The sequence below is a fragment of the Heterodontus francisci genome, chromosome 29 (assembly GCF_036365525.1).
Source record: "Heterodontus francisci isolate sHetFra1 chromosome 29, sHetFra1.hap1, whole genome shotgun sequence".
Taxonomy (NCBI): domain Eukaryota; kingdom Metazoa; phylum Chordata; class Chondrichthyes; order Heterodontiformes; family Heterodontidae; genus Heterodontus; species Heterodontus francisci.
In genome coordinates, this window is record NC_090399.1 from 34425909 (window position 1) to 34437668 (window position 11760).

General features: G+C 44.9%; 1 protein-coding gene across 1 annotated transcript; it reads right to left on the reverse strand.

The window, feature by feature from the left end:
* Positions 1–831: 831 nt before the first annotated feature.
* Positions 832–10462, reverse strand: LOC137345745 (probable G-protein coupled receptor 139). Its single transcript, XM_068009004.1, has 2 exons — positions 10396–10462; positions 832–1742 (listed from the first exon to the last, which is right to left on the reverse strand). The coding sequence occupies exons 1-2, from the start codon at positions 10460–10462 to the stop codon at positions 832–834; spliced, it is 978 nt and encodes a 325-aa protein (XP_067865105.1).
* Between the last annotated feature and the right edge of the window lie 1298 nt (positions 10463–11760).

Here is an 11760-nt window from a genome sequence, read left to right on the forward strand (position 1 = left end):
TACACCCCTCCCTATATCTGTAATCTGCTCCAGCCCTGAAATTCTCTCTATCTCTGTAACCTCCTCCAGCCCTACACCCCTCCCTATCCCCATAACCTCCTCCAGCCTCTACACCCCTCCCTACCTCCATAACTTCCTCCATCCCTTCATCCCTCTATATCTCTGTAATCTCCTCCAGCCCCTGCACCGCTCCCTATCTCTGTAACCTCCTCCAGCCCCTACAACCCCACTGTCTCCATAACCTCCTCCAGGCCCTACACCTCTCCCTATACCTGGAGCCACCTCCACTGCCTACAACCCTCCCTATCACTGTAATCTGCTCCAGCCCCTATAATCCTCTCTATCTCTGTAAAATTCTCCAGCTGCTACAGTCCTCTGAGATTTCTGCAATCCACTAATTCTGGCATCTTCAGAATCCTCAAACCGCCCCTCCAACCACCACCACCGACTGACTTGGGGGCATAGGGAGAGAGAGAGAGAGAGAGAGAGAGAGAGAGACGGTAGTGGGGGAAGGGAAGGCAGATGGATTCAACAATATATCTCCAAATATAAAACAAGTGATAACAATCAGCTGACACAAGAAGATTTAGATATGTGGCTGCTGTTTCCCCTCCTTTCCTGCAGGGGATGCGCTAACTCTCCTCCGACCCCTTTGTGTCCACTTCTCCAAAGGTGGCCTCTTGCCGACCACCTTCCCATTCTTTAGCATTTGTGACACCCCAACCCCATCAGTGCAGTTCAGATCATTCAGCTGTCGGTCACATTTTAGCCACTGGGGATACATATTCCATTCATGGACTGGAAACACTGGGACCCGCCTCTGGGCTGCTCTCAGTTGTTTTGTTTATTCATTAATTGAATAATTGATGTAACCGGATATTTCACCGCGCTCTTGACCTGCTCTCTGAACTTGGACTGAGTCACCACATAAATAAATGTGTTTGTGCAGCAACTTAAATTCAGCAGCATCCATCCGACCTGTTGAAATACATATTCTGAATCAGTGTAATAGGTCTGATCTGTCCCTGTAATGTTATAATATAAGAATTCCATAACATAGACCAACCACAGAAGTATGAAGTTGCTGGATATGGTGAAGAGTAAAATCACAGACTTCCTTCTGCTCTCCATCTCTGGGTCACTGTGATTCTCTCCCTTGCTCTGACCCCTCAGTCCCTTACGGACTTGACTGGTCATTAAAATGTGTCTGACAGTCAAAGCGTTGAGTGACAGGATTAAAGCGAATGGGAGCAATGGGGTTAAAACTGTAGCAAACCAGTCAAATCCCACCCATCCAGCATCAGTATAATAGCTTGGTTTTGCAACACAGCCCCACGGTACATTGTTGATTATCTCTCCAGGTTCACGTGCAAAGTAGACGGGGATGTTTTTTGAACAGAGCAGAATGCAGGTTGTTGCTAGAACCACAGCCGCAGTTTTCTTCGTGCAATATTTTGTTTTCAGCTTCTGGCAACAAATGGCCACAAATCGATCAAAGGTGAAAGTGACGGTGAACCAGACAGAACAGTCTGTGGCTGCACGGAGCAGGACAATGTTAACACTGCACACAGGGGTGATATTCAGGAAAGATCCTGGGAAATGATAATAACTGATTGGCCACAGTATGACCTCAGTGATAATGACCAGCAGATCCGCCGTTGCCATGGCCACCAGGTAGCGAGTGGTGCAGGTGGAGAGGCCGCACTTTCCCCGGGACAGGATCACAATCGCCAGTAAATTAACTGTAAGAGAGAGAAGGGAAAAGAGACTGGAAATTACTGATCAAACATTCTCCGTGTCTGACCCAGACAGTAAGGGCAGGATTTTAGCACCAAAAACAGGGGGGTTGGGGGAAAGTCAAAGCATAAAATTTAAAAATCTCAACCCCGAACCCAACCAATATCTTATCCGCCTTCTACCGGTTTAAGGGAATAGGGAAAGGGGACGGACAGACAACCGGCTCCAGGAGGCGGGTTGGTCATTTAAATATTTTAATGAGGTTGGAAGTCTCTGATTTCATCTGTTTTACAGGTTTAACTCTGTCTGCCAGGGTTTCCTTGTTATAACCCACACCACATACAAAGGCACCCAGGATTGGGAATTGGAACAGTCCACAAATTTGGGATTCGAGCACTCCCTTGTGATCATTCCCACCACCCTGGGACCACACCCCACCTATCCCATGATAGGACAACCATCACTGCCCGGGGTCGGACGGCACCCATACTGGTTGGATTACACCCCCACAATAAGACAATAAGACCCTCGAGGAATGCACCTCTCCCCCTAGGATTGAGAACCTCCCCACCAGGATCGTACGGCACCCCTTGTTTCGGGACCCTCCCCCCAGGATTGGACCCCCTCCACTCTGTGATTGGACCCCACTACTCCGCCAGATCAGAACGCACCACTCCCTGGGATCGGACTCTCATCCCTGGATGGGACCCTCCTATGGGTTCGGAACACATCTCCCGGGTTCAGACCATCCTCCCAGGATCGGAAGCCTCAAAACATCAGGTTTCCCCCCCCGGCCCTCTCCCCCTAACTGGACTGGAACCAGGAGACTCTTCCCTGGGGTTTGGGAATCGACAGACCAGCGATTGGAGATATCACCACTCTCTCCCCGTCAGGAGATGGTGATTGGACACTCCCCCGATATCAGGCATCTCCCCCAAAACACCGGGGTCAGCATTTGGACCGCCCTTGTCCTGAGGCCTGCTCCAGAGTCTGCCCTGCCCGACTGGAAGTCAAGCCTGTCAATCAGGCTGACTTCAGGGCAGGGAACCTGTCAAGGATAAAAGAGGCAGTCTGTGGAGTTAAAACTCCGAAACTCCACTCCCAACCTCTTTCACTCACCCCTGTTAATACCCAGGAATAAACATTGGAGTAAAAACAAAATACTGAAACTGCTGTAAATCTGATAAAAATAGGAGAATGTTGAAAACACTCAGCAGGTCAGGCAGCATCTGTGGAGAGAGAAACAGAGTTAATGTTTCAGGCTGATAGGCTTTCATCAGAACTGGAAGATATGAGAGATTAACAGTTTTAAAACAATCATGTAGTCAGTGAAAAGTGGGAGGAAAGGACAAAAGTAAAGGTCTGTGATCAGGTGGAGGGCAGGAGTGATTCAATGTTAAAAGGGATCATGGTACAAGGTGAATGGGACAATTAAAGAAACAGAGGATGGGTCCAGAGGAGGTGTAAATGGTTACAGCAGAATAACAGAGGGAGAGGGGAGCATGGAAAATCTGGCAAAGAGGAGAAGGCTCCAGTGGTCCGGAGAAGTGATGCAGAATGGTGGGTAGGCCCCAGGGGTGTGGACCAGCCTGCCAGCTGTGTACCAATAGGGGATCCCCACCCCAAGCACCAGCCAACACCCCGTCCACTCCCAGTGACTCTGTTGTAGCCATCCTCCGCTACCAGCACAGGCCATCCCAGAAAGTGGGAGCAATGGTTATAATCTGTAGTTTTTAATCTCAGTGTAGAGTCTGAGAGGCAATAAAATGCTTAATTGAAAAATCTGGTGTTGTTCCTCATTGAACTTCAGTGGAAGAGTGTAGGAGGTTAGAGATAGAGAGGTCAGAGTGGGAGTGGGATGTAGAATTAAAATGACAAGTGACCAGAAGCTCAGGGTCACACTTGCAGACTGAATGGATGAGTTCAGCAAAGCAATCACTCAATCTGTGTTTGCTCCTCTCCCAATGTCCAGGAGATTCCATCATGAGCAGCGAATACTGTTAATAAATTGAAAGAAGTCCAAGTAAATCACTGTCTCACCTGGAAGGAGTTTTTGGGACCTTGGACAGTGGGAAGGGAGGAAGTAAAAGGTCAGGTGTTACATCTCCTGAGCTTGCACGGGAAGGTGCCTGGGGAAGAGGAGCTGATGTTGGGGGGTGATTGCGAGTGGATCAGGGTGTCACAATGAGTGGGGGGAAGGGAGGGGAGCAGAATATATGTTTGGTGTTGGTTGGGAAGGGGAACTTTATCGTGGTTCTGTCAGGGAGGGAAGGGGTGAAGGCAGTAACGTGGGAAAGAGGATGGACACGGTCGAGGACCCTGTTAACCACAGTGGAGGGGAATCCTCGTCTGAGGAATAATGAAGACATTTCAGAAGCACTGGTGTGGAAGGTAGCATCGTCAGAACAGATAGAACGGAGGTGGAGAAACTGGGAGAATGGAACAGAGTCTTTCCACGAAGCCGGGTGGGAGGAAGTATAATCGAGGTAGCTGTGGGAGTCGGTGGGATTACAGTAGATATTGGTGAACAGACAATCCCCTGAAACTGAAGTAGAGAAGTCGAGGAAGAGAAGGAAAGTGTAAGCGATGGATAATGTGAAGACAAGGGAGGAGTGGAAATTAGGCACAAAAATAAACCGGAAAGGTGGCTCAACTGTGGCTTACAAAAGAAATTAGGATAGTATTAGATCCAAAGAGGAGGCATAGAAAATTGCCAGAAAAAGCAGCAAGTCTGAGGATTGGGAGCAGTTTAAAATTCAGCAAAGGAGGACAAAGAGGTTGATTCAGCATGGGAAAATAGAGTATCACAGTAAACTTGCGGGGAACATACAAACTGACTGTAAAAGCTTCTATAAATATGTGATAAGAAAAAGATTAGTGAAGACAAATGTTGTTGTCTTACTGTCAGAAATGGGGGAAATTATAATGGGGAACAAAGAATTGGCAGAACAATTAAACACATACTTTGGTTCTGTCTTCACTAAGGAGGACACAAACAACCTCCCAGAAAAGTTAGGGAACCAAGGGTCTAATGAGAGGGAGGAACTGAAGGAAATCAGTATTGGTAAAAAAAAGAATTCTAAGGAAATTAATGCGGTTAAAGGCTGACAAAGGCCTGATAATCTACATCCCAGAGTACGAAAAGAAGGAGCCCTGGAAATAATGGATGCATTGGTGGTCATAGATTAGATTAGATTAGAGATACAGCACTGAAACAGGCCCTTCAGCCCACCGAGTCTGTGCTGAACATCAACCACCCATTTATACTAATCCTACACTAATCCCATATTCCTACCAAACATCCCCACCTGTCCCTATATTTCCCTACCACCTACCTATACTAGTGACAATTTATAATGGCCAATTTACCTATCAACCTGCAAGTCTTTTGGCTTGTGGGAGGAAACCGGAGCACCCGGAGGAAACCCACGCAGACACAGGGAGAACTTGCAAACTCCACACAGGCAGTACCCGGAATCGAACCCGGGTCCCTGGAGCTATGAGGCTGCGGTGCTAACCACTGCGCCACTGTGCCGCCCAAAATTCTTCCAAATTCTTCCAAAATTCTATAGACTCTGGAGCAGTTCCTACAAATTAGAGGATGGAAAATGTAACCCCACTATTTAAAAAAGTAGGGAGAGGAAAACAAGGAATTACAGACCAGTTAGCCTTACATCAGTAATGGGGAAAATACGAGATCCGATTATAAAGGATGTGATAGCAGAACACCTGGAAAGCAGAAACGGATTGGACAAAGTCAGCTTGGGTTTATGAAAGGGCAATCATGCTTAACAAATGTACTGGAGTTTTTTGAGGATGTAACTAGTAGAATAGATAAGGGAGAACCAGTTGATGTGGTGCAATTGGATTTTCAGAAGGCTTTTGATAAGGTCCCACATAAGAGGTTTGTGTGCAAAATTAAAGCACATGGGATATGGGGTATTATACTGGCATGGATTGAGAATTGGTTGACAGACAGGAAACAGAGAGTAGGAATAAACGGGTCTTTTTCCTGGTAGCAAGCAGTGACTAGTGGGGTATCGCAGGGATCAGTGCTTGGGCCCCAGCTATTCACAATATATACTGATGACTTGAGTGAGGGAACTAAATGTAACATTTCCAAGTTCGCAGATGACACAATGCTGGGGGGCAATGTGAACTGTGAGGAAGATGCAAAGCAGCTCCAATGTGATTTGGACAAGGCGGCTGAGTGGGCAAATGTATGTTGTATAACGTGGATAAATGTGAGGTTATCCACTTTGGTTGTAAAAACAGAAAGGCAGATTATTATCTGAATGGTGATAGATTGGGAAAGGGGGAGGTGCAATGAGACCTGGGTGTCCTTGTGCACCAGTCACTGAAAGCAAGCATTCAGGTGCAGCAAGCAGTTAGAAAGGCAAATGGTATGTTGGGCTTCATTTCAAGACGATTTGAGTACAGGAGCAAGGATGTCTTACTGCAGTTATACAGGGCCTTGATGAGACCACATCTGGAGTATTGTGTGCAGTTTTGGTCTCCTTATCTGAGGAAGGATGTTCTTGCCTTGGAGAGAGTGCAAATAAGATTTACCAGGCTGATTCCTGGGATGGCAGGATTGATATATGAGGAGAGATTGGGTCGACTAGGCCTCTATTCACTAGAGTTTAGAAGAATGAAAGGGGATCTCATAGAAACCTATAAAATTCGAACAGCACTAGACAGGCTAGATGCAGGGAGGATATTTCCGATGATTTAGGAGTCCAGAACCAGGGGTCACAGTCTCGGAATATGGGGTACACCATTTAGAACCGAGATGAGGAGAAATGTCTTCACTCAGAGGATGGTGAACCTGTGGAATTCTCTACCGCAGAAGGAAGTAGAGACCAAGTCATTAAATATATTCAAGAAGGAGATAGATATATATTTTTAATGCCGAAGGGATCAAGTGATATGGGGAGAGAGCAGGAACAGGGTACTGAATTAGACAATCTTTTTTGAATGGTGGAGCAGGCACAAAGGGCCGAATGGCCTATTCCTGCTCCCATTTTCTATGTTATGATTCTATGTTGATGTAATTTTCCTGTTCAAGGCAAAAGCAGGAAATGACACCTCAGAGTCATAGAGTTATAGAGTTATACAGCACAGAATTAGGCCCTTTGACCCATCGTGTCTGTGCTGGCCATCAAGCCGATCTATTCTAATTCCATTTTCCAGCACTTGGCCCATAACCTTGTATGTTATGGTGTTTCAAACTCTCATCTAAATACCTCTTAAATGTTTTGAGGGTTCCTGCCTCGACCACCCCTTCAGGCAGTGCGTTCCAGATTCCAAGCACCCTCTGGATGAAAAATGTTTTTCTCAAGTCCCCTCTAAACGCCCTGCCCATTACCTTAAATCTATGCCCCTGGTGATTAACACCTCTGCTGAAGGAAAAAGTTTCTTCCTATCTACCCTATTTATGCCCCTCCTACTTTTGTATACCTCCATAATGTCCCCCCTCAGCATTCTATGCTCTAAGGAAAACAACCCCAGCCTATCCAGTCTTTCTTCACAGTGAAATGTTGCAGCCCAGGCAACATCCTGGTGAATCTCCTCTGCACCTTCTCCAGTGCAATCACATCCTTCCTATAGTGTGGCCACCAGAACTGCACACAGTACTCCAGCTGTGGCCTAACTAGCGTTTTGTACAGCTTCAACATAACATCCCTGTTCTTATATTCTATGCCTCGGTTAATAAAGGCAAGTATCCCATATGCCGTCTTAACCACCTTATCTACCTGTGCTGCTGCCTTCAGTAATCAATGGACAAGTACACCAAGATCCCTCTGACCCTCTGTAGTTCCTAGGGTCCTACCATCCATCGTATATTCCCTTGCTTTGTTCGTCCTCCCAGAACAAGAACAGTCATCAAAGTATTGGAAAATATATGTGACGGAGGGGAGCTGAGTAGGATTGGAACAAACAATGGTCCACGTAACCTACACAAAGGCAGCATAGCTCGGACCCATACAGTTTCCATAGTGACAACATTTGTGTGTGGAATATCCCAGTATTCACACCCGAGGTCCACACACCTATACTTTACAACAGGATCCCTGCACAGGGATCAGGATCAGGAACCTGCGAGGGTTTTCATTCCCAGACCAGAGCTGGTGAGGAAGAGAAGAGTTCCAGTGGGAATGGCGAGTGAATTAAACAAAATGAATCAATTGCAAATGGGGCCCTCGGAATGTCCCAGCCGGAGATGGTGGAGGGAAACTAGCCGGGAAATGGCCTCATGGTGTCTGTCAGACAAGATCCCATCCACTGTGAGTTTAAGGAGAGCTCAGATTTACTGGACTTTGGAGCAGAGAGGGGCAGACTGACATGGACAGAAATGTAAATGGAATTCTGCAGCACAGCTCCGAGCTCAGAAGGAAGGAAGTCTCGTGTGTTGTGGGACAGTCGGGGCCAGAATGACCCAATGGATGAGGATTCTGAGCCTAAAGAAGGGAGTGAGATCCCTGAAGGGAGGAACTAAACTGTCGAATAATAGTGAATAAATTCAATGAAAAACTTCAATACATTGAAGGTAGAAAGTGGTGAGATATTTGATAAAGTAATCAGAAAGAGAGAGCAAACTCTCTGGTTCAGATGGATTACGTCCACACAGACTGAAAAAGAAAGGTAGAGATAGCAGAGGCATGAGTATCTGTTCCTCAACAATGAAATCCTTATTCAAAGATTTAACAGAGAAATGTCCAGAAACATATACTCTGATAAAAAATAGTCAGCACATAATCCAAAAGGAAGGTCATTCTTGACCAATATAATTTCATTCTTTGAAAATAAGAGGAGTTAAGACTAATACAGATGATGTAATATACATTGATTTTCTAAAGGTCTTCGATAATGGACCACACAGCAGACTCATGACTAATCTCAGAGCAAGTGGAGTTAGGAGACAAGCAGCAGAATGGACAGTGAGCTGGCTACAGAAACAGAAAACAGGGAGTAGGGGTTAAAGGTATTTCCTCAGATTGGCGGAAGGTGGGAAGTGGTGTTCCACAAGGATCAGTGCTGGGAACATTGTCATTTACAGAAACAATATGGACTCGGGAAGCAGAAGCACAATTTCAAGATTTACAGAGAAATGGGAGTCAAGAGAAGAATTAACACAGAGGAAGAATGCAACAAAATACCTGAAGATATTAATAATAATAAACTTGCACAATGGATATTTAAATAGAAAATTAATTTCAGTTGAACAAAGTGTGAGGTGCTGAAGTTTGGTCGGAAGAATAAGGTTCTCTAATGTACCTTGGAAAATAAGCATCTAAATGGGGTTGAGGGGGAAAGGGGTTCAGGGGTACAGATTCACAAATCATTTAAAGTAGCAACACAGGTTAACTGGGTCATAAAAATAGAAACAAAGCACGAGGTCATTTCTGGAGGAATGGAATTGAAAAAGCAAAGAGCTGATATCAAAATAATATAGAAGCTTGGTTATACAACACTTAGCGTACTGCATACAGTTCTGGTCTCCATATTACAAAAAGGACATTGATGCACTGGAGAAGGTGCAATTATTTTGACCAGGATGATACCAGAACTGAGAGAAGTGTATTATTTATTTCATCATTAACAGTTCACTAATGTTATTATTTACTGTCCTCGGTCTGATCTCTATATTATGAAACCCGATATGTCTGTTTCTCAGTTATAGGTGTCTCTCCTCACAGGGACAAACCTCACTGAGCTAAGGGCAGAGATTGGTACAGGTTACATGTGTCGAGACTTTGGATCATAGATAAGAACTGATCTGTCAAACCATAATCAGTTACACAAGTGGATGATTCAATAAACACAGCCCAATATTCATCCTGTGCAATAGTAATACAATTCAACACTCATGACCCACAGTTTCTAAGGACCATGTTGGAGGAAGGGGATTAATCATCACTAAAATAACTAAAGTGTTTACAGTAACTATACTCAGAGTAAGAAACATCATTATACAAAGGATTAGAATGCTGTAATAGTGCTGTCCTGCTGTTTAACTGTCAGTAAGTTAACATTTGTTTCTGTTGGAGCAGTTCAATAGGAGACAGAGCAATATCAATACATTTCACTTTCTACACTTATTACCAAACATCAGCAAAAAACACTTGCAATCAATTACATTGTTAAAACACAAAGGCAGCTTCATGGAACGGAGAGATCAGATACCTGAAACAATGATTTCAAAATAGAACTGGGTTGTACAATTGTACTCAGTACAATTCTACAGTGACAGATACTCCCATTAATACATGATCACTGGGATCAGGTGTTCCACTCCGGTTAGTGACCCACACTCATTTTGATTTTACACTGACTGATGCTCCCACTAATACCTTCACTCAGAGAGTTGCCTTCACTGAGGTCTAATTCAGCATTACACGATGTTCCACTAAATGCAATAACTTTATAGTTCAGAGAACCAGTCAGCTACAAACAGAGGTTTATTATCAGCCAAGACAATGGAATGAAACCCCAGTGATAATTCAGGATATTTGACGTAAGGGAATGATATCACTGATCGGGTGTCTGTATAACGCTGACCACGAGATCAGCATTTAACATTATCAGTCACCGAGTAAAACTAAGAGACCAGCTCACACACAGATTTACACAACTTCAGTGGTTGTAGTCACCTACCAGCAACACCAATGATAGCAAGAATTATGTGATATATTTTCGAGATTCTGTCAATTGTTTGCCGCATTTTCTATGTGAAGTGATGTGTCCCTTCGTGCTGCAGACAATCTCTCTGTATTAAACTCTGAGGTGACACATTGCCAGAGCCTGTAATTTATACCCTGTGGGATCTCCCCGGGGATATTGAGGTTGCCACATTGTTGAATTTAAAAAAAAGCTTCAAGCAACAGATTACGACATTGAATTCAACCTGTGTTGTGATCCGAATATATTTATTTCTGAGATTGAATTGGAAATCTCCAAAGACTGGATAATTCTGATCAGATTAATTAACAAATGAAAATTGGAAGCTGTATTCTCCCAGCAATGAGGTTGTTCTTTCAAACACCATCAGTCCCATCTCTAGATCTCATGTTGTTTCAGTGATGTCCTTCACTCGACTGTGGTTCGGGTGGTGAAGAGCAGATTGTGGCCATCGTCCATCTGGGCCTTGAGCTTCAGGCTCTCAGTGTAAAGCACGGAGAACAGGGATTGCAGACAGTGAAACTCTGGGGAGTCCTTCACCATCTCACTGGCAAGAATCTTCAGCTGTTCCTGGGGAGGGGAGAGTGGGGAGGAGACACAGGACAAGGACAGGGTTAACCAGAGAGAGAGATTCACTGGCCCACACCATGTCTGACCAATCAGAGAAAATACAGGAGGAGCCCATTCAGCCCGTCAAGCCTGTTACACAGGAAAAGGAGGAGGCCATTCAGCTCCTCGAGCCTGTTACACAAGAAGAGCAGGAGGCCATTCAGCTCCTCGAGCCTGTTACACAAGAAGAGGAGGAGGCCAGTCAGCTCCTCGAGCCTGTTACACAGGAAGAGGAGGAGGCCAGTCAGCTCCTCGAGCCTGTTACACAGGAAGAGGAGGAGGCCATTCAGCTCCTCGAGCCTGTTACTCAGGAAGCGGAAGAGGTCATTTAGCCCTGCAAGATGGAACTCACCTGCATGGCAGAATATTAAAAGTAAATAATGCATAGTGTAATGTCTTAAAAGTGTATAAGTTTAATTAGAAGCAATTATGATAGATAATAATGCTTTAAAATGTTGTTCAAGTAACTATAATATGTGTAAGAAAAACAAGAAATGCTGGAAATACTCAGCAGGTTTGGCAGCATCTGTGGAGAGAGAAGCAGAGTTAATGTTTCAGGTCAGTGACCCTTCTTCTAGTGTGGGGGTAAGGGCAGATTCTGGTCTGACTGTGTCCGTGAGAACAGGATCACCAGGAATAACCATTCATAAAAACACCTTCCTCATTGCTGCAACCTTTCAATCCCATCCTTACAGAAAACATCCTCCCCTCAACACACTGACCTCCCGACAG

What these genes read in the sequence shown, in the direction of transcription:
- LOC137345745 (XM_068009004.1), bottom strand. Translation starts at nt 10,462, where the DNA reads ATGCGGCAAACAATTGACAGAATCTCGAAAATATATCACATAATTCTT. An exon ending in TGCTATCATTGGTGTTGCTG is followed by an intron (nt 1,743 to 10,395) that starts GTAGGTGACTAC and finishes TCTCTCTTACAG; the next exon opens with TTAATTTACTGGCGATTGTG.